We start from the raw sequence: 22,700 nt of genomic DNA on the forward strand, positions 1-22,700 counted from the left end.
TGATGGGGAAACTGAGGCCCAGGGAGGTGACAGGACTTGCCTGGGGTCACAGAGCGCAGCTCAGACCCCAGGGCCACACACTCAGTCTTCACCCTGAGCACCTGCCTTATTCTAGGGCCACTCACAGGCCACAGCCAACACCCTGGGATTAGATTAAAAAAACACACCTTGTTCCAAGTAGGTGGGGAACCCAACAGTAGGGACAGGATTTGAACCCAGATCATGTAACTCTGCTGTGCTGTTGGAGGGGTGTGGTCGTGTCAGCTCCCTGGGTGTTGGGGCAGAGGGGAGAATCTAGCTTCCGCCCTTATCACTGCTGCTGTTACCCGTGGTGGGAGTGGTTGTGCCCATGTTACAGATGAGGAAACTGAGGCATGGGGGGCTGAATGCCCTGTCCCAGGTGTGAACAGAACTAGAAGCCCAGTGTCCTGTCTTTTGCTTGGGACGGGCCACACCCACCCTGCACGCCGACTGTCCTGGCTTACGAGGCCAACCGCCAGCTCTGAAAGTCTTTGAGCCCGTGCCCCGAGCCTGCCCCAGGGCCCCCCAGGCCCCCCAAGCCCCCCACGTTCTTACTCTTTTTTATTACAACATTATATGAAGACCCCACCACCGTTCCTCCGTTCTGCGAGTGGCGGGCGTTTGGGTTGTCTCCAGCTCTTGGCCCTGATAGTCGGCGGCCGCACGCTCCTGTCTGTCACCGGGTGCCCGCGTGCTCGCGATGCTCCGTGCACGGCAGAGTCGCCCGCCCCCAGGGTCAGTGCACAGACGACGAAGGTCGATCCTGCCCGTTTTCCAGAGCGGCCGAACCTTCCGGCCCCGGCACAGGCGGCCAGGCTGGTGGGCGCCCTGTGCGGTAGCTGACGTCCCGCCCGTGTGTCCCCACGCAGGCCAGGAGCGGGTCGTGATCGCCGACGACCTCCCGCACCCCTTCGGCCTGACGCAGTACAGCGATTACATTTACTGGACAGACTGGAACCTGCACAGCATCGAGCGGGCCGACAAGACCAGCGGGCGGAACCGCACGCTCATCCAGGGCCACCTGGACTTCGTCATGGACATCCTGGTGTTCCACTCCTCCCGCCAGGACGGCCTCAACGACTGCGTGCCCAACAACGGGCAGTGTGGGCAGCTGTGCCTCGCCGTCCCCGGCGGCCACCGCTGCAGCTGTGCCTCGCACTACACCCTGGACCCCAGCAGCCGCAACTGCAGCCGTGAGTACCCCGCTCCCCGCCGCGCCTCGCCCCGCGTTACGCCCGCTGGCTCTGCGGCCGGGGCGGACAGGGCACCTTGGTGCGTGCACCCCGCGGTGCTGCCTGGAGGCCTGGGCTGGGGGGGGACCTGTTGCTTCATCAAGACAGGAATAGACGGGCCAAGCCCTAAGCTGGCAGGTCCCGAGTGCGGAATCCTGGATGTGAAAACCAGTCCCCGGGGGGAGCGCCCTCACTTAGGGAGGGAGGCATCGTTCTAAGTACTTTCTTTTTTTAAAATCATTTTTAAAAATATGTTTTTATTGATTTCAGAGAGAGGAAGGGAGAGAGAGATGGAAACATCCGTAATGAGAGAGTCATTGGTCGGCTGCCTCCGGCACACTCCCTACTGGGGATCAAGCCCGCAACCCGGGCGTGTGTCCTGACCGGGAATTGGACCGCGACCTCCTGGATCCTGGGTCAGTGCTCCACCACTGAGCATGCTGGCTGGGCCTAAGTACTTTCTGTGGCACTCGTTTAATCCTCAAGGCCATAGGGCGGGAAGTGTCACTGTCCCTATTTCACAGGTAGGGACCCTGACAGATGCTAGGGACCTGTGCAAGGTCACACCGCGGGTCCGGTAAGGTTTGAGCCAGGTGGGAGTCCAGGCAGGGATCCAGAGCAGCCTTTCCCCCTGTACGCCGGGGGTGCACACACGGTCTGTTCCCCGTAACAGTGCGCAGCGCCGTCCTCCCCGTGGCTGCTGGGTGCTGACCTGCCGCCCCGTCTGTCTGCCTCACCCTAGCGCCCAGCACCTTCTTGCTGTTCAGCCAGAAAAGTGCCATCAGCCGGATGATCCCGGACGACCAGCACAGCCCGGACCTCATCCTGCCCCTGCACGGGCTGAGGAACGTCAAGGCCATCGACTACGACCCCCTGGACAAGTTCATCTACTGGGTGGATGGGCGCCAGAACATCAAGCGAGCCCGGGATGACGGGACCCAGGCAAGTGGGCCTGCGGGGGGGCGTGGGGCGGGGCTTCGCGAGGAAGCGCGCCCTTGTGGCCTCCGGGCTCCGCCCACTTTTCTTAGCCGTGAAGGTGCCCGTAGAACAGTTTTGGGTAAACCGTGATTTGGGCTCCGGTCATGTCATTACCTGAGCCGTGTGAAACTCTTAGACTGATTATGTGTAGAAACTGGATTTTATAGTTTTTGAAGTCATTGGCTGGGGGGATAGTGTCACACCCCGCGGGATTTTTTTCCTTCCACGGTGGTTTTGCGCAGGGTAGTTGGTATTGCTTGTTCTGCGTTTCTTCTTATTTCACAGGAGTTGTATAGTCAGTTCCGCTGTAATACAGCGAATGTGTTTGTAAAAATCAGCACACTGCAAAATTGCACAGCACAAGCCACAGGGCTCATGGGGAAAACGGGGCTGGGACACATTACTCAAAACTTTGTCACTGAGACACTAAAAAAAGACAGGAGCCTAAGACAGGAGCACCACTCTGCAGGTGTTAAATGGCTCGGGACATAAACGCCACCCTGGAGATGGCACCTCACCTCGAGGGGACCTGAAGTTGGCTGAGGACCTGGGTGTCAGAAGGTCGAGCCTGTGGGGTTTTCTGAGATGGTGGAGTGAATGTGGGGGCTCACAGGGGGACAGGGTGTTGGGGGGTTGTTTTCCTACTCGGCCCGGTGCTGAGTGCATTTACCTGGTGCTTCTCACAGCTGAAGTTGCCTGTGAGTAAGTGCGAAACCCGTGTTCTGCTCAGACGGTCCCTGGTACATCTCTGCGTTGGAACACATTCATTTTTAAAAAAAATATATTATTATTGATTTCGGAGAGAGGAAGGGAGAGGGAGAGAGAGAAACATCAATGATGAGAGAGCCATCGATCGGCCGCCTCCTGCACGCCCCCCACTGGGGATCGAGCCGGAAACTCGGGCGCGTGCCCTGACCGGGAATCGAACCGTGACCTCCTGGCTCAGAGGTCGATGCGCAGCCAGTAAGCCACACCGTCTGGGCTCCAAAGGCCCCTTTTACAAAAGCCACAGAACCAGATGGCCTCCGTCTCAGCCCAGCGGTCAGTGCAGGGGCCTGTGTCACCGCGGTGAACTCTTGAGACCCGTGACAACAGTGATGGCGAGACGTGCTCACTGGTGGAGATTTTCAGATGACTTTCGTGTCTGTAAAGAAGGTTTTGCTGTTCCCTCCCCTGAGCTGGATGCTGTTGCTATAGGGATGGGTGGGCATAACTTTCAACAAAATTCTTCACCCGGGATGTGAAGCTGACAGGCCACCCTTTGAGGTTCGCGCCGTCTTCTCCGCCCGCATCTCCGCGGCGCGGAGCCTGGTGGAAATGGGTTTCTTTCATCCGGCTCGGTGGAGGTGGCGATCACGGGGAGTCCCTCGAGAAAGAGCAGGGGAGTGTTAATTGAGGGACTGCGGCTTCCCTGCCGAGACAGTTACAGGGTGCAAAGTGCCTCATCCAGGCATCCTTTTATGGTGTCCGGGCAAATGTGGGGAAAGAATTGGAAGAAAAAGTCCTTTTAGGAGCAGCTTCTGGGTTTTCACTGAATTTGGAAGCAGGGTTCCCTCCTGGTGGCTCTGGCTTCAATTCTGTTTTTAGGGCACCCCACCCAGCCCTCACAGATCATGTTTCAAAATTATTATCTGCTTGTCTAAGTTTTCTTTCCTAGCTATTTAAAATTTTTTACTGTGATAAGTATACGTAACAGAACCCTTTTAATAGTTTTTAAGCGTATGGTTCAGTGACATTAGTTACGTTCCTATTGCTGTGTAGCCATGACCACCCTCGTCTCCAGAGCTGTGAGCCTCCCAAGCTGACACTCGGCCCCAGTAAACACTTAGTCCCCCCTCCCTCCCCCGGCCCCTGGCACCCACCATCCTATTTCCTGTCTCTGAATTTGACTATTCTAAGTATTTCATAGGAGCAGAATCATGCTTATGAAGTCATGAGTCTTTCTGTGTCTGGCTTGTTTCGCTGAGCTGATGACCTCAGGGTTTATCTGCTGTGGCAGGTGGCAGGGTTTCCCTCCTCGCTGAGGCTGAATGATACTCTGTTGTGCGGCTGGACCACGTTTTGCTTCTCCCTTCACCCATCCGTGGGCACTGTGGTTGCTCCTTCGCGTGAACAGTCTGCCCTGAGCAGTGTGAGCTGGCTGAGCAGCGCCTTGGGCTGGCGGAGGAGCTGTTGATCGTGGTGTTGAGTAGGATTCTGGTTGGAAATGAGGCATCAGCCAAAGGATTGCTACTTACACTAAAGTTGAGGTTCAGGTTTTATAAAACTGGCCCGCCATTAGAGCTGGTCTCTTGGGGAGGGATGTGGGCAGCCTCTTGTTTCACGCTGTGTGGTTCTCAGCTGGCTGCCCTGATGACTGGTGTCCTAAAGTCTGGTTTTAGGCCTCACCTGCCTCAGCACCCTCACCTGCCCGGCCCTGGCCCTGTGCCCTCACCTGCCCTGACCTGACCCTGTGCCCTGACCTGGCCCTCACCTGCCCTGCCCTGGCCCTGACGTGGCCCTGACCTGGCCCTGTGCACTGACCTGGTCCTCACCTGGCCCTCACCTGGCCCTCACCTGGCCCTCACCTGGCTCTCACCTGGCTCTTACCTGGCTCTGCAACCTCACCTGGCCCTGTACCCTCACCTGGCCCTGCTTCCTCACTGGCCTTGTACCCCTGGCCTCTCCCTTAGGGAAGAGGGTTGGGCTGTACACTGTGTGCTGTCACCCTAAATTTGAAAAACAGCAAGATTTGATGTCCCTAATTCAAAAGCATGAGTCTAAGAAAACAAGAGAGAAGAGAGATGTCTTGAGAAGGGGGCCGTGATCTTGGGTTGACTGCTCTGCCGTCGGGTGATCCTTCCGCGTGTGCAGGCTCAGGACCGGGAGAATGACAGCGCTGGTCTGGGTGGCTGAGTCCCGAGTGGGTGGGCCTGAGATCCGGGTGGGTGGGCGAGAGCTCTTCCCCGAGGCTGTCGTGGGCGTCGGCGTCACTCTCCAGTGACAGAGCCGATTCTGCTGGGCTGGAATTTTGACTTTGGGCCTGAGCTCAGGCCCTGAGGCTCCACCCTCCTGCCCACGCCTTTAGCCGGCGCCCCTTTCTCACTGTTTTACAGCCCTTCATTCTGACCTCTCCGAGCCAGAACCAAAATCCAGACAGGCAGCCCCACGATCTCAGCATCGATGTCTACAGCCGGACGCTGTTCTGGACGTGCGAGGCCACCAACACCATCAACGTCCACAGGCTGAACGGGGAGGCCATGGGCGTGGTGCTCCGTGGGGACCGAGACAAGCCCAGGGCCATCGCCGTCAATGCCGAGCGAGGGTGCGAGGCCAGAGGGGCAGGCGGACGCCATGATGTGGGGGGCTGCACCCCGTTGGGCGGGCCCACGACCCTTGGTGAACATCGGCCTCTCAGGCTGGGAGGGGTTTTCCACCCCTGACATTCCCATTGGTCAGGAGCTCCCTGAGGTCCCCCGCGGCAGCCAGAGCAGGACATGGAAACACTAGCTCCCACAGGGCCACAGCGGGAAGCAGACACCCGGGGATGGCCCCAGCAGGAAGCAAGTGCGGGGGGGGGGCTCAGCTTTTACTGAGACACAGGAAGGATGTCAGTTCCCATTCATAGGTTTCCTACCCTCCCCATCACACTCAAACCTTATACAGAAATCCCCTCCAAGGCGTCGCAGGTGCTGGCTCCTTACTCACTGGCATATGGTCCAGCACAGGGAACTCACTACCTCACAAGCTGGCTGTGCCTGGGCACAGCTTCCCCTCCGGAGAGCTTTCTCCCTCCATAAAGGTCCCTGATGCTCCCACCTGTTGGCCCTCGGGTTCTCTGATGGGTGGGAGGGCACCTGGGACATGTTGATAGACTTTGAGGGTCCCAAAGGGAATAGCCAGGGTGGGAGGGGGACCGAAACCCACATGACAGTAAGCTGGCTGACAGGTGCTTTGCAAGCTGGATCCTAGCTGAGGAGATGGCAGGACACAGCACCTGCCCCTCACCTGCTCCCCTCCCCTCCCCTCCCGCAGGTACCTGTATTTCACCAACATGCAGGACCGAGCAGCCAAGATCGAGCGTGCGGCCCTGGATGGCACCGAACGCGAGGTCCTCTTCACCACGGGCCTCATCCGCCCCGTGGCCCTCGTGGTGGACAACGCGCTGGGCAAGCTCTTCTGGGTGGACGCAGACCTGAAGCGCATCGAAAGCTGTGACCTGTCAGGTACGTGCCCTGGGCGTCCCCACAGGTCTCACCTTCCCGGGACACCTGGCCTTCCTTGTCATGGGCAACAGTGGTAGCAGTGGCCACGGCTGTCAGGGACCTACTCTGCGCGGGGACAGTGCTGGGGCTTGATGTTCACCTCACATAGTTCCACCAAGGGTGCCAAGATCCCTGTGCGGCAGAGGCTGAAGATGAGGCTCAGAGAGGGTGAGCCGGTTGCTCGGCCCCACAGCGTGGGGTGGAGCCTCTGCCTCCAGTGCCCAAGTTCACAGGGGGGCCGCCTTAGACCAGGAGGCCCGGGGGCTGGAGAGGAGTGAGAATTGGTGCTTTGAGGGCCTTTTCTTCTCTAAGATGGGGTGGGGTGGGACAGGTACCCTGCTTACTGGGGGCCGGCTGCGAGGGTCCACGGTTGGGGTCCCATGTCCCTGATCCCAAGGCTGGCCCAAGTGGGGGCAGGGCTGTCCGAGGGCTGGTCTCAGATCTCCCCCAGCTCCCAGCCCCAGTGTGGAGTCCCCCAGGCTTCCGGGCAGCCCTCCGTTCTCCCGAGCCGAGCGTGGATGGAGCTCTGGAGGTCAGCCGCCACTCAGGGGCACTGGTCCCACTTGCAGGGGCCAACCGCCTGACGCTGGAGGATGCCAACATCGTGCAGCCCGTGGGCCTGACCGTGCTGGGCAAGCATCTCTACTGGATCGACCGCCAGCAGCAGATGATTGAGCGCGTGGAGAAGACCACTGGGGACAAGAGGACACGAGTCCAGGGCCGTGTCACCCACCTGACCGGCATCCACGCCGTGGAGGACGTCAGCCTGGAGGAGTTCTGTACGTCGGGGCTGGGCAGCGGTGTGGGAGTGGGCGGGGGAGGGTGGGCATGTACTCACGGCACAGCGACCCCGAGCCGGCCCTTGGGGAAACGGGGTCGGGCCACTGTGAGAGTGGTGGCACTGAGGACCTGTTCTCGTTCTGGCTGCCGGCCGGGGACCGCTCTTGGCTCCTAGAGGCCGCCTTCAGGTCCTCGCCCGGGCTGCCTTCCGTATCGGCGACAGATCCGAATCTCTGACTTCCTCCAGCGGGAGAGCTCGCCCTGCTTTTCAAGGGCCCGTGATTAGATTCGGCCCCTCTTTAAGTCTCCCTTGTGACGAGCTCAGGCCAACTGACTAGTAGCCTTGGTTACATCTGCAAAACCATGGACATGCTAGCTAGTCACGTCCCCGTGCTGGTGGGAAATAGGGGCTATTTAGATTCTGCCTCCCACAGCCTGCCCTGCCCAAGGGCCTGGGAGGGAGGGAGGGACCTCTACCCCGGGACCCCGTTGTCCTCCACGCCCTCCATAAATGAGCATATGGGGCGCGTGTGTGTAGGTGTCTACCTGTGGCTCTATCCTTTCCCTCTCCATTCAGTGAGCCCACCTGGGCTGCCATCGTGGTCAGCAGGGCCATCGCTGTCTCTGTCCTGTGATGCCCAGGGCCTGGCCACCTTTGAGGCCCTGGGGGATGCTCCACTCACCAGCCTCACCCCAGCCCCTCACCCTCCCACTGGCCATGTCCCCGCTCCCTAGAGTCCCTCTGTGCAATCATCTTTCCGTCTCCGACTGAGTAACTCCTGTTATTTCTTCACCATCACTCAGCTCAGGTGTCCCTCTCTTCGTGGATGAGCTTCTCCCCTGGGTCCCCCTTGGCCAGGCCACTTCGTGACTGTCCTGCCTGCAGCCCCTGTGCTCCGTATACCGTTACATTATTGTATATTTCACAATCATTCTACTTTGCATCTAAGGGAAGCAGGGCTTGAAAAGGGTGTTATCTTCCCTGCCAGTTGGCTAATAAACGTGATGGGCTTGGTTTGAGGCCAGAGCTCATGTTTTAGCTGCAGGGTTTGTCTCTTGCTCACCTCCAAGTTGGCAACTGGGTCCATTAGAATTATGTGTGGAGTACAAGCACATGGGTCTGGGTGAGGTCTTGGGCTCCCTGCTCGGAGGAGCCGGGGCGTGACCCCTGACAGTGAATTTGTCACTTCTGTGTTGACTGCTGGGGGCGGGGAGCCAGTGCTTTCTGCCATTTCCTCTCACCTGAGGGAGGTCAGCCACACCCCCTCCCCGGGCTCCTTCCCATCTTTTAGGTATCAGATGCAGTGTTAGTTGAAGTATTTGAGTTCCCCAGGGACTCAGCACCCTCCTACTTTAACTCCCGTGTGTGTCTGTGTCCTGCAGTCGCTGGAATAACTCACCACAAACTGGGTGACTTAAAGCAACAGAGATGTGTCCTCCCATAGTTCTGGAGGCCAGAAGTCCGAGATCAAGGTGTCTGCAGGCTCAGCTCCCTCTGGAGGCTCTGGGAGGAGAGATGGTTCTCTGTCCCTTCTAGTTTCTGGTCTCTGCAGGTGTTCCTTGTGGCCACATTGTTCCAGTCTCTGCTTCTGTCATCACTTGGCCTTCTCGCCTGTATCTATCCCTTAATCCCTTTGTCGTCTCTTATAAGGACACTTATCATTAGATTTAGGCCCACCCAGATAATCCAGAATGATGTCAGCCCACTATGCCATGAGAGAGACAGGCAGGCAGTGTAGAGTAATGGTGGTGGGCACAATGGGAGCTGATGAAGATGTGCTGGGATGTGATGTTGGGCAAGTTTGGTAACTGCTTTCGGCCTCTGCTCATCTGCAAAATGCAATGTCACTAGACACAGATTCCAGGGGCTGCCCTGGGAATTAAGTGGGAGGATCTGTAGGGGCCTGGCCAACAGGAGTGCCAGTTCTTGTGAGTTCTCACCTGGCCCTCATCCCCTCCACCCTCTGAACTGCATTCCTGAGGTGGGAGGCACAACTTGACCCCCACCCTCTTTTTGTTTCCACAGCGGCCCACCCATGTGCCCGGGACAATGGTGGCTGCTCCCATATCTGCATTGCCAAGGGTGACGGGACACCGCGGTGCTCATGCCCGGTCCACCTCGTGCTCCTGCAGAACCTGCTGACCTGTGGCGGTAGATATGACCTCAATACTTTCTCTTGGGAAGCTAGACAGGGACCTGATTCTCTGCCTACTGGTTGCTGCACTGCATCCTTTTAAAATCATAGTCCCTGTGGCATTCAGTCTCTAAAACAGACTTAGTCTGTTTGTCATCCTTCCTTTTCTAATATATGCATTCAGGGCTATGAATTTCCCTCTAAGCACTGCTTTTGCTGCACTCACACATTTTCATAATTTGCATTTGCATTTTCAGTTAGTTCAAATATTTTTATTTTTAATTTTAAAAAAATATATTTCCATTGATTTCAGAGAGAGGAAGGGGGAGGGAGAGAGAGAAACATCAATGATGAGAGAGAGTCACCGATTGGCCGCCTCCTGCATGCCCCCTGCTGGGGATCGAGCCTGCAACTCGGGCATGTGCCCTTACCAGGAATTGAACCACGATCTCCTGGACCATAGGTCAATGCTCAAGTGCTGAGCCATGCCGGCCGGGCTAGTTCAAATATTTTTAAATTTCTCCTGTGGCTTCTTTGGCCCATTTGTTATTCAGAGCTCTCTTTCCATTACCAATTTCTAGTTTAATCCCACTGTGGTCTGAGAGCAGATATTGTATGATTTCTATCCTTTTCGCTTTGTTCAGATGTGTTTCGTGGCCCAGGATGTGTCTGTCTTGGTGAATGTTTCATGTGAGCTTGGGAAGAATGTCATCTGCTATTGTTGGGTCCCTTGGATCCCAGCCCCTGTGCATGGTCTTTGTTGGTGTCTCAGCATGCAGACATCCACCACTGGCTCCTTTTGGATGCCAAATGCACCCAGGCTTCTGCTCTCCCTGGCATGTTCCACGGGTGGGCCCAGTGGGGACAGCCAGGTTTCTTTCTGTGTTTGCAAACATCCCCTCCCCTGCATCATGTTCTGCTCAGCTGGGTGAGAAGCTGGCAGTTCTGTGGGAGGCACACGGGTTCCAAAAGTGTAAAGGTTTACATGCGTCGTTCCTGGGTGGAACAGGTACTCTTTTCCTTAGGTTTCAAGGGGTTTGAGGACTGTTGTTAAACATTAAAATGAAATTCTGGCCGATTTCCTGGCCTCGGTCAGTTAACTTTCCACACAAAGGAGAGGAGGAGATGGTGATGGGAGCCCTGGGAGATGCGGCAGCCTTAAGCGCTTGAAGGGCCTCTCCCTTCTCTCTACTGGTGCCCCCTCACCTCTGCTTGTCTGGGTCCCAGCCCCATTTCCCTTCACAATGAAAAAAAAAACACACACACAAAGAAAATGCATGTCTTTCAGCTAACATTGATTACCCCCGCCTTCATCGCACCCTGGGGCTGGGCAGCGCACAGGACAGTGGCAGTGGAGACCACACACCCTGATAATCTCCAGGTTTTCCTTGCGCTGGGCGGGTAAACGGTGTTTCTGCCCTCCCCAGAGCCTCCCACGTGCTCCCCGGACCAGTTCGCCTGTGCAACCGGGGAGATCGACTGCATCCCGGGGGCCTGGCGCTGCGATGGCTTCCCCGAGTGTGACGACCAGAGTGACGAGGAGGGCTGCCCCGTCTGCTCCGCTGCCCAGTTTCCCTGCGCGCGGGGCCAGTGCGTGGACCTGAGACTTCGCTGCGACGGTGAGGCTGACTGTCAGGACCGCTCAGATGAGGCGGACTGCGATGGTGAGGCCCCGCCCCTCCCGCGCAGGCCCCGCCCTTCCAACATAGGCCCCGCCCCACTGGCCCCGCCCCTCCCGCGCAGGCCCCGCCCCTCCAACATAGGTCCCGCCCCGCTGGCCCCGCCCCTCCCGCGCAGGCCCCGCCCCCTCGGCCCTCCCGAGACTCTGCCCTTTCCGCCTGTCTCCTGGAGCAGCGCATCTCCCCAGAAGGCCTGGACCTGCCCTCCCAGGTCTGTCTGCCCGCGTGGGTAGGTCTCTGTAAAACCTTGGCCAAGAGCGAGATCGCCAGGTGGTCCTCAGCCTGGGAGGAAAAGAAATTACTTTTAGGCCAAATCCTGCCAGGCGGTTTGGCTCGCAGGCGGGCTGTGAGAGTCAGTCTTGTCGTCCTTCATTCACCCCCAGCAGTGCTACTGAAACCCCAGGCAAATCCAATAGTCAGCCGGCTGTTCATGGTTTGCGCCATGGTCAGTCCCCACCCCAAAAGACAGTGCCGTCCTCCTGTGACCTGTGTGTCGAAAAGCATCTACCCCTGAGTCGTTTCTAGCAACCATTGAACCAGGAGTTACAGAGAGATTGGCTTTGTCATCCCAGGTCCACTGTGACCAGCAGGATCTTCCTTTAGACCTTGATAGTGAAACATCTCTCTCTGCTCCTCATGAGTTTGTTTTTTTTTTTAATTTTTTTTCCTAATATATCTTTATCGATTTCAGAGAGAGGAAAGGAGAGGGGGAGAGAGAGATAGAAACATCAATGATGAGAGAGTCATTGATCGGCTGCCTAGCCCGCAAGCCGGGCATGTGCCCTGACCGGGAATCGAACCCCAATCGCCTGAATCCTAGGTTGACGCTCAACCGCTGAGCCACGCCCAGCCGGGCGAGTTTTCTTTTTATAAATGACCTGCCTGGAGGTTCCTGTTACATGTTGTTAGCACCATGGCCCTGTGACTGCCACTGAGCTCTTGATGGGTCACTCTTACTACCTTCTCTCATAGCCACCGGGTCCTGTTCTTAGATAACTCAGACGCTGTCTGGTCAGTGCCTGCCATCCCTGTTCATGATGAGCAGCCACTGTGTGGAAGATGACAGCCGAGGGGAGTCATTTCCCCAGGTGCTTCTGTAAAGTCACAGTTGTTAAGTCTTTCCAGCTGAGAGACCCTTTGAGACTTTGGTGGAGGCTGTAGGCCAGGGATTGACAAACTGGCCTGCAGGCTACATCCAGGCTATTTTGGTATATAAAGTTTGACTGGGACACAGCCAGGCTCATTTGTTTCTGTCTCGTGTAAAACAATGGAGTTGAGCAGTGACGATAGAGACCAGTGCCCTTCAAAGCCTAACTACTTACTGAGCCCAGCTGTACCCCTTGCCCCAGCACGGTATTTGGGCACGATCTCGAGGATGGCAGGAGCCCTGATTAAGAACCATCCCCTCCCTCCTCCCACTGTAAATGTTCCTTCTGGTGCACGTGCTGTGCTCACAGCTCACAGCAAGCCCCATTGCAAGCTCTGGCTTCCACCCTCTGTTTCTCAAACCTCCCAAATCGTCCGCGGGGCATCTGGGGTAGGGCAGGTGGGAGCTAGATAGCAAGTATGCCCGATGGCTGAGCCCTGGGCAGCGGCCCTTCTGGTGGGGCTCTAGCTCCTTCCGGGACAGCATGGGGAGCAGGAAGGGAGGCAGCAGTAGCGATCAGTACCCAGCCTTTCTCTTCCACCCCGAAGGCTGAGAGGTGCGTGGGTCACCTTTGCCTTCACGGTTGAGCTCAGCTGAGGCATCATCTGTCTCCTGCCCCACCCACTCTAGGGAGCCAAGCCTTCTCATGGGCGATCCTCTGGTTGGCTCCCACCTCCTGTAACCTGGGAGAGCCTTGTGGCAGGGGCTGGGTTAGTCCCTGAGCTATTCAGCCCCATGGTAGGAACGTGATCAGTACCTCCTGGGGGTCCCCAAGGTCTCTCCCCGCCATTCCTGACCCCAGCATTTGCAGAGACCTTGGAACAGGGCTCATCGAGGGCAGGGTGAAGGCTGGATTTGCCCCTCCCCAACCTGCACCTAGAAAGGGCCCATTTGTCTGCTCCGCTTTTGGAGCCCAGACCTTCGGGTGGCGGGGCGGGGAGCCACGCGGCACCCCTGACTCCTCTGCGCGCCGGCTCTCCTCCTCGCAGCCGCCTGCCTGCCCAACCAGTTCCGCTGCGCGAGCGGCCAGTGCCTACTCATCAAGCAGCAGTGCGACTCCTTCCCTGACTGCGTTGACGGCTCCGACGAGCTCATGTGCGGTGAGCAGCTTCCCTCGGAGGGCGGGGTCGCCCCGGGCCGGGCTTCTGCCTCGGAGGGTGGGGTCTGGAGGGAGGACACGTCCTGGGGGCCGTGTTTGAGGGGACCAGGAGGCCGGGAGTCCTTGGCCTTGGTGGCAGGCAGGGAGCTTTCCTGGAGGTGGGGTGGCTGGGAGGCTGAGCTGGGAGGGGTGGGGGAGCTGGTGGGCTAGGGGCAGTCCAGCTGGGAGACAGGCACAGAGGCAGGAGCCCTTGGGAGAGGGCAGGGGTAGGTAGGCTGGGATGAGCCCCTAAGTCTAGGCCCTGTCACAGGATTTTTGGGGGGGCTCAGTGAGCCCTGCCAGTGAAGGCCCTGGACCCCCACACACCTGTTAGCCCAGCCCCATGCATGGGTGAAGTCTGCTGCTAGATGGGCAGGGAGACACCAGACTCCTGCCTGCCCCATGCCTACTGCCTGGTGGTCAGTCCTGGTAACCGGCCCCATGGGCCTCCTGGCCCAGCTCATGACTCATGAGAGCAACCGTGTACATAGTTCTGGCCACCACGGAGAGCCCCGGACAAAGGGGATGACTATGAGGCTGCTGCGGTGCAGTCACCGTTGAGGGGCCGTCGGGACATAGGTAGAGCTTAGTCATGCAGAGGAGGAGGAGGGTGCTGTGGGCAGGCCAAGGGGGCAGGCTTGGTGGTACTGAGGCTGGCAGGTTAGTGTGGCTCCCCGGCCCTCCGTCAGTGGGTGCTGGGCCCAGGCAGAACCACCCCTCCAGGGCACACAGTTCCGCCCCACAGGGGAGCCCGTTCCTTTGCAGTTAACATTGCCCACCTCTCCCTGCCTGTCCTCTGGCAGAAATCACCAAGCCGCCCTTGGATGAGACCCCGGCCCACAGCAGTGCCATCGGGCCCGTCATTGGCATCATCCTCTCGCTCTTCGTCATGGGCGGGGTCTACTTTGTTTGCCAGCGTGTGGTGTGTCAGCGCTACACAGGGGCCAACGGGCCCTTCCCACACGAGTACGTCAGCGGGACCCCCCACGTGCCCCTCAACTTCATAGCCCCGGGCGCCTCACAGCACGGTCCCTTCACAGGTAAGGAGCCTGAGATGTGCAAGGGACCTGGGCAGAGGTGGGGAGAGTAGTCTGGGCAGGATATGGGGTGAGTGGATCAGGGATGCTGCTACAATGCCCTGTACTGTGCACATGGCAGATATTGCCAATCGATCACAGACTCAGGCTCTCCTGCTGAGTCTCCTGCTCGGCCCCAGTTTGCACAGCTATGACCCGTCCTTTGGCCTTGGATGTATGGGGACAGCTCTTTGGATTTGACCTTTAATGTTCTTTTTTTAACAATTTTTTTTTTACTGATCTGCTTTTTTAAGAGAGAGGAAATAGGAGAGAAACATCTAATTGTTGTTCCATTTATTTATGCATTCATTGGTTGATTCTTGTATGTGCCCTGATCGGGGTTTGAACCCATAACCTTGTATGTATCAAGACTACGCTCTAACCAACTGAGCTACCTGGCCAGGGTTTTCAGTATTCTTGTGGGGCATGTCTTGAGTCATCTGTGGGGGGCAGCCGGGTTCTCGCTAGAATCAAAGGAGTCCCTGGGTATACAACAAGCAGGTTAGTCCTGAGCGCAGTTCGGACTGTGGCTGCAGAGCTAAAACTACTGTGAAGTGTATCCCCCAGGAGCACGGACCTGAGAGGCCACTGGTGTAGACTCCCAGGTGGCACCCTGGGCTGAACCACACGGTTCACATCAGGGTGTGGCCAAGAAGGTGGGAGGGTCACTGAAGTCATCTCCAGGCCACTTTGGGGATTCCCCGGTGCCTGCCCAGCCCTGGGTCTCTCCTGCCCTGTCCCCCTGCCCAGAGCCAGCCTGGTTGGAACCCTGATGTCTGTGTGCAGATGAGACCTGTTTCTTCTCAGGGGTGTGGGGTGATTTGGTTTCTCCAGAGCTCTGGGAGGCCCGAGGAAGTGGCATGGTCACCATCGCAGCAGCCCCCAGAGAACAGGGTCCTTTTGATGCCAGGCGACCCTGTGCTCCGACCCTCCGAGTTCACTCCTGCAGGCCCACAGTGGTCCCTGGGGGAGGCGCTGTGTGTCTCCCATTTTACAGATGAGGCGACACTGGAGGTGGGCAGAGGGCCGGGAGGGGGTGAACTTACTCATCTGAACCTGGGTCTCCTGGGCAGCAGGAGCCATGGAGGGCCTGTGGGTACCCCAGGCCTCACCTGCCCTGTCCCCTCCCCCCGCAGGCATCTCGTGCGGCAAGTCCATGATGAGCTCTGTGAGCCTGATGGGGGGCCGGGGCGGGGTACCCCTCTACGACCGGAACCACGTCACTGGGGCCTCATCCAGCAGCTCATCCAGCACCAAGGCCACGCTGTACCCACCGGTGAGTGGGGGCGGGAGGAGGCCTGGCTGGCCAGGGGACACGTCTCTGACCTCAGGATTTCTAAGGTTATTCTGTCCCACCACAGAGCATGGTGGGGGAGTTCACCTTCCTCCCTTGCAAACCCTGTCCGTTTTCTCTTTAGTGACACTTTTCAGGTTAGAGAAGGGCACTTCTTGTTTATTGTGGATCATCCGGAAACTATGTAAAAATCTGTAGAGCGGGAGTCTCAGCCTTCATCCCGCCCAGGTTGCTGCAGGGCCCATCTGGACAGGGTGCTCAGGGGTGCCTGTGCGAGCCCACCCTCAGCATCTCCACTAGGAGCACCCTATTTTCCCACCAAGACCTTGCTGGTCCCCAGAAAATACCCGGGCTGTTTCCTGAAGGGCAGGCAACTCTTCTCGGGGTGACCTTCATGGCTGAAATGCTCCTTGGGGCTTCAGGTAGCCACACGACTGTACAGAGGGGGAAGCACTGAGGCCCCAGGGTCCAGCCCCCCTACAGCACCCCCATTTCCAAGAGCACAGCTCCAGGGTAACTGGAAGGAGCTTGATGCACGGAGGGGAACCTGTGTATATGTAAACATTGGAGTCTCACTTACATGGCTGTGTTTTTAATCCTTTGAAGCCTGACTTCCTGCCGCTGTGCGCTCTCCTAAGGTGAGGACAGCCCCTGGGCCTTCCCGCCCTTCGGGGTGTCCCCCATGTCCGGGGTGTTGCCCCCTCCTTATTGCACCTGACCCTGGCCGCCCTGGAAGGGGAGGGGAGGGGCCAGCAGGGCGCAGGGCGGGAACAGTCTGCTGGAGGCTCCAGGACCCGACTGCATTTGGGGGCAGAGGAGGTGAGGACCCAGAAGCCTGGAGTTTAATACTCACCACCACTCCTCGTGTCCTCCCCGCCGACTCTCCCATGCCCCACGGAACCAGCCAGGACCCCAGGAAGCCGCGTGAGACCGAGCTTGCCCCACGGAGCAGCCCCCTTGGCCTCCCAGGCAGATACCGGGCTCAGGAAACGGCCTTCTCTGTCCCCAGGCTCCGCCGGGAGCTGGGGATCTTACTAGGCAGCCAGAGATGACACTGACCAGCCAGCTGCTTTTCTTTAAGATACATAATTCACATACCATACGATTCACCCGCGTAAACTGTGCAATTCAGTGGTTTTTAGTATATTCACAGACATGTGCAGCCATCACCATGGTTAATTTCAGAACATCTTCATCACCTCAGAAACCTCATGGAGCCTATTTTTAAGTTACCGACACGATTTTGCACCAGTAATGTATGTCCGTGGCACAGAATTCAAAAGGCACAGGAGATGCACAGTGAGGAGAGCCCCCCACCCCCAGGAACATTCTGTGGCAAGCTTCTTGTGTGTTCTCCCTGGTCATCTGTACATCAGCAAGTATACACGAGTGTGGACTTTATTTTCCCAGCAAACACAGTAGTTTTTTTTGCTTTTTATTTCGAGATAATTGTAGACTTACATGCGGTTGTAAGAAATGATACAGAGAGATCCTATCTACCCTTCACCAGTTTTCCCCAATGATAACATCTTGCGTAACTGTTGTCTCAGGCCATTCATGCTGCTGTAACAAAAATGTCAGGGAGTGGGAGGCTTCAACAGCAGCAGCAGTTTTGGAGGCTGGGAAGTCCAAGATCAAGGCGCTGGCAGATTCGGCAAGGCCGAGTCCTAGATCATAGATGGCTGTCTTATCCTCACACGGTACAAAGGGCACGGAGCTCTCTGGGGTCTCTTCTTTTGAGGGCACTGATCCCGCTCGGGGGGCCTAGACTCATGACCTAATCACCTCCCAAAGGCCTCACCCCCTAACACCGTCACATCGGGGGTTAGGTTTCAACGTATGTGCTTGGGGGACACACACATTCTGTCTGCAGCAACAGTACCACGTCAGAATCAGGGAAGCGAGACATTGATATGATACCCTTCGAGACCCTACTCACATTTCACCAGTTTTACATGCTTTTATTTTTTTTAAGACTTTATTTTCTAGAGCAATTTCAGATAAAATTGCAAACCTCAGAGGGTACAGAGATTTCCCATATACCCCTGCTCCCCAACATGCACAGCCTCCGTCATCGTCAGCATCCCCACTAGAGTGGGGCAGTCGTTACAGTCGATGCGTCACCACCACCCGAAGTCCGTAGGTGACACTGGGTTCGCTCTTGGTGTTGTGCATTCTGTGGGTTTGGACATGTAACGATTTGACTCTCCTACAGAGTCGTTTCGTATGTATTTTTATGACCCAAATGATGTTACCTGAAGGTAATGAGAGCTCCCCTCCGAGCCCTGCTTCTTGCTACTAGAGAAGCTGCATTGACTGAGCACTGACTGCCCAGCTGCCCAGCGCCTTCTCCGCCATCGTCCCGTTTTACAAATGAGGCTGAGAACTGATTGGTAACTACCAGCCTGGGTCACTCCTTCAGATGTGACATCTGTGGCTCCCGGGGCTAGAGGACTCCTGAGGCAACAGGAAGAATGGGCTGCAGAGCTGTGCCTTGGTCGTCTTGACCATGACCATTCTTATCAAGTGGCCTCGCCAGGGGACAATCCATCTTCCCGCCAGACTCTCACACACACCACAGGTCTAATTTAGGTAAAAGTGGTGTGGCGCTGTAATTTTAGTATATCTCTCATTCCAAGTGACATCGAACATCTTTGTGTGTTTATTTACCTTTGCAGTTTTATCTTCTCGAGAGGGCGTTTATTTTAACCCATTATTGGGTTGAATGCATTTATAAGGTCTCTTTATACATAGATATATATTAAAATAATTAGCCCATCCTGAGAGGCGTGTCTGACAATACTTTTCCTAGGTTTTTGTCTTTTGATTCGGGTTATGGTGTGTTTGCCATTCGTACAATGAAATGATCAACCTTTTATGGGCGGGCGTCTGGGGTTTTTCTTTTGGTTGTGCTCAGAAAGGCTTTCCCTCCTCTGTCATTAAAAACACACACACTTTCTTTCCATATTTTCTCTCTTAAAGTTCTCAAGGTTTCAGGTTTTGTACCTAAATCCCCAGTGCTCCTGGAACGTAATGAGATGTTCTGAGCGAGGCAGGCAGCCGCTGACCGCTGCTGTGCTGATGGCGGCTGGGTGGCCTTTGCTAGTTACGGTTCACGTGGTGATCCGGACAGAGAGGGGTCAGCGAACAGAATTATCAGCAGGGACCGGGATTCCAGGGACCTGGAGTGAGAGGAAAAGAGAACGCAGGAGGGAGCAGATCAGCTGAGAGAGGCCGAGGAAGAGCCCCCAGGGCCGAGGTCCAGGCCAGCTGGCCTAGGGGCCGCTGAGGTGCTGCACCAGTGGAACTTGCTAGAAACCTGCCCACTGCAGGGCTGGGGAGACTCCACAACTCCTTGAGCTTTACCTCCCACCTCCCTGGGGAAAGTAGCAGTGACAGGCAGCAGAGGGAGGGGGTTTGGGCACAATCCCAAAGCTCCCCTGGAGGGGGAAGTGGAGAGAAACCGGCTCCAGTCAGGTTCATGGGCAGATGCCCAAACGACCCCACGGGCCTCAGGTGCTGGGTGGCTGCCGGAGGCCCTTTCCACTGGGCTTCCCTGCCTGGTTTCTGCTCCAATCTCTGAAACCCTGCCCCTCAGTGTTGTGCACTCCCAACTTTGGGGTCAAATCCTGAGGACTCCCCAGGATGGCTCTTTGGGCCGAGGAGGCCCCTCTCCAGAAGCAGCAGCAGGGGCCCACGCCCGCTTCTTGGAGGGCAGGGGAGGGGCCTGTGCACTTCTTGTAGTGACTCATCAAGTGTTGGACAGCCTTGGGAACCGGTTCTTCTTATCCCCATTTTAGAGATGAGGAAACCGAGGCCCAGGCAGGTGAAGTCCCCCACTAGACAAGGGGGCCTGGGAGGTGTGGGTCCACTGAGCCCAGTCGGCCCGGTGTGGACCTGCACCCCATGCTTGGGGAGGAAACCAGAGTGGGGGTGGGGTGGGGTGGCAGGAACACACAGATGTGTCAGGCCTCGTGACTCTTGCTTGGCTCTCCACAGATCCTGAACCCACCGCCATCCCCTGCCACGGACCCCTCCTTGTACAACATGGACATGTTCTACTCTTCAAACATTCCCGCCCCCACCAGACCCTACAGGTACGAAGTCCCTGCATAGCCCTGGCACAAGTGGCTGGCTGGGCCTCCAGACAAGCCTGTGGCAGGGAGGGTCCTGTCTCATTTCCTAGGAGAGAAAACCTGGGGAGGGGTCCAGGGCACTTATGGACACATGGTGGACCCCAGCCCTGCCTCTCCTCACCCTCCCAGGGCTGCCCCCACACCAGAGGACCAAGCCTGCATGTTGAGGCCAGGTACCCACATTCTAATGAATGGGATCCCACGTTCTGAGTGGCTCTTAAGCTGGGACAGGCAGATGGAGCCTTGAAGGATGTTCCCATTCCCACCTTGGCATGGCAGGGCTCCAGCCCCGGGGTCTGACTGTTTGAATCTGGCTCTGGGACCCAGGTGGCGACACCGGGGCTCACATCTGATTCCACGTGTGTGCTGGTGTGGCACCTGCCTTGTAGCTCTTGATAACGTGGTCCTTCCCTCTTACTTGCCCCTTTGAGCCTGAGAAACCTGCAAGCCTACTCAGCCCCTCACATCACCCAAGTTGTGTACATTGGGTCACAGATCCCACCTCCCTCAGTGGGAAGGAGACACTTGAGAATATTCAGAAGCGGGATCTGGTGTGCTGGTCTGTGTCCAGGGCCCGGTCACAGCCTGGGGTGGGGGTGGGGGCTGAACCTCCTGACCTGCAACCTCCTGGTCTCACCCCCCAGGTGCACTGGGCCCCCACCCCCAAGTGAGCTCTGTGATGGGGCGGGTGGGGGGCGGGCCCAGGCCACATCTGCCCCCTAGGTAGAGATCAGGGCTCTGGCCCATCCCTGGACCGCCCAGGTGGAGGCAGAAGCTCTGAGTGGTGGGGCCTCCTTTTGCCCCCTGAGGGGCCTGGTACAGTGGAGACTCTGAGAGGCATCACCTGCCATCTAGTGGCCGTTTTGGGAACTCTGGGCCCAGCCTCGAACCAGGGGCGCTCTGCAGCTTCAGGAGAGGCACACCTCTTCAAGGACCTGTTCAAGGACCTGCAGTGGCTCCCCAGTGCCCCCATGTCAGGGTCTGTCCCCAGAAGCCTCATACACTGTCCCCAGAGCTGTCACATCCACACCAGCCCAGCCAGGCCCCTCCGTATCTGGAACCCCCCATGCTTTGTTGGTTCTGCCCTGATTTGGGTGACACCTCCGATACCTCTTCCCTTCCCACTGTCTGTCAGGGTCACTTCTTGCTCTTGGGGTCCTCTGAGGTGAATCCTCCTGCTGCACTTTCCTCAGCGCCAGGCACCCCTCGCTGGCCCTTGGCTGCTGGCTCCTCCTTCCTGTCCCCTGTGAGCCCCCTGTGGCCTGGAGCCGGGGCTTATAAACGCACCGCAATCCTAGCCCCAGACTCAGGCCACGTGGCAGCCCAGTGCAGGATTTCAGCACACAGGAGGTGTCTGGGAGGCAACGTCCTCATGGGGGACAGCTGGGTGATACCTCCGGGGTCAGGTTTCTTTAACTCAAATGGGGCGGTTGCAGGCCGGAGTGACAGTTATGATACAAGGGGAAAAGTTGTTGAGCACTTTCTCCTGTGGGGCACTGTTTCTAGCACTTTCCGTGCAGAATCTCATTTAACCCCCACAAACCACTTTTGAAACACGTGCTTCTTCATCTTCCCCATTTTATCAGTGAGAAACTGAAGCTCAGAGAGGTTAAGTAAGTTGCCCAAGGTCAACCAGGTAGGCTCTGGAGGCCTGGTTCTCCGTAAAGGCGACCTTGGCCTGGGGCTGCTGCGCTTGCCAGAGCCTGGGCGAGGCTCGCCTATTAGAGGTGGGGATGTTGAGGTGCAGAGGCCACGTGACTAGGAGACCCTTGTGCCCATCTGGTAGATGTGCATGGGACCTCCTCAGTCAGGTTCCCCTCCCCTTTCTGTCCCCTCCAGGCCCTACATCATCCGCGGCATAGCGCCCCCGACAACGCCTTGCAGCACTGACGTGTGTGACAGTGACTACAGCGCCAGCCGCTGGAAGGCCAGCAAGTACTACCTGGATTTGAACTCAGACTCAGACCCCTACCCGCCCCCGCCCACACCCCACAGCCAGTACCTGTCAGCGGAGGACAGCTGCCCCCCTTCACCTGCCACCGAGAGGAGCTATTTCCACCTCTTCCCGCCCCCGCCGTCCCCCTGCACAGACTCGTCCTGACCTCGGCCGGGCCACCCTGGCCTCTCTGCGCCCCTGTAAATAGTTTTAAATATGAACAAAGAAAAAATATATTTTATGATTTAAAAAATAAATATAGTTGGGATTTTTAAAAACATGAGAAATGTGAACAGTGATGGGTGGGCAGGGGTGGGGAAACTTTGTACAGTGGAGAAAATATTTATAAACTTAATTTTTTTTTAAATGTCACTGCCATTCTTTCGTGCCATGTGTGCGTTGGAGCTGAGTGTCCCACGGAGTGAACTCCGACCTCTGGCCCTGGACAGTCTCTGGGCGCAGGCATCTCTCCCTCAGGCTCCCTCAGGGAAGGGCAGAGGCCCGCAGGAGGGCCAGCGTCAGGGGTGCCTGACTCATGTGGTCATGAAGGGGCCCACGCCGGATTTTGTCTCTGCTGTTGCCATCTGAAATTATAATTTTTGAGAGAGAGGCCCTGTGTTGTAATTTTGCACTAAGTTTTGCAGATTAAATAGCTGGGCTTTGGGCTGTTCCTGGCCAGTCTCTGCCACCATCTGACCTGTGTGTGCCAGTCTAGGCTGCTGTGCCCATCAATACAGTTCTGGCGGCTAGGGGCCCCTTTGGGCTCTGCCATCTGTGTAGGCACAGTGGGTGGAGCTGCCAGGGGAGGGAGCCCCCCAGCCTGCCCTGGCTCCTGCTGCCCGGTCCTCACACAGGCAGGCAGTGAACGCTGCCTGAGGCCTGCCATGTGCCCACCTGGGTGGTA

At 57.2% G+C, this 22,700-nt stretch overlaps 1 protein-coding gene across 1 annotated transcript in view; it reads left to right on the forward strand.

The window, feature by feature from the left end:
* The window catches only part of LRP5 (LDL receptor related protein 5), a 74,490-nt gene extending 52,323 nt beyond the window's left edge, over nt 1–22,167 (forward strand). The window contains exons 12-23 of the mRNA XM_081152788.1: nt 891–1,214; nt 1,996–2,195; nt 5,327–5,535; nt 6,246–6,436; nt 7,045–7,254; nt 9,282–9,407; nt 10,818–11,054; nt 13,206–13,316; nt 14,158–14,394; nt 15,567–15,706; nt 19,724–19,821; nt 21,700–22,167. Of these exons, the coding sequence (XP_081008914.1) occupies nt 891–1,214; nt 1,996–2,195; nt 5,327–5,535; nt 6,246–6,436; nt 7,045–7,254; nt 9,282–9,407; nt 10,818–11,054; nt 13,206–13,316; nt 14,158–14,394; nt 15,567–15,706; nt 19,724–19,821; nt 21,700–21,961 (2,345 nt within the window). The 3' untranslated portion in view covers nt 21,962–22,167. The remainder of the gene's footprint in view (nt 1–890; nt 1,215–1,995; nt 2,196–5,326; nt 5,536–6,245; nt 6,437–7,044; nt 7,255–9,281; nt 9,408–10,817; nt 11,055–13,205; nt 13,317–14,157; nt 14,395–15,566; nt 15,707–19,723; nt 19,822–21,699) is intronic.
* Nucleotides 22,168–22,700: the final 533 nt, after the last annotated feature.

The sequence above is a fragment of the Miniopterus schreibersii genome (assembly GCF_964146895.1).
Source record: "Miniopterus schreibersii genome assembly, chromosome: 12".
In the NCBI taxonomy this organism is placed as follows: Eukaryota; Metazoa; Chordata; class Mammalia; order Chiroptera; family Miniopteridae; genus Miniopterus; species Miniopterus schreibersii.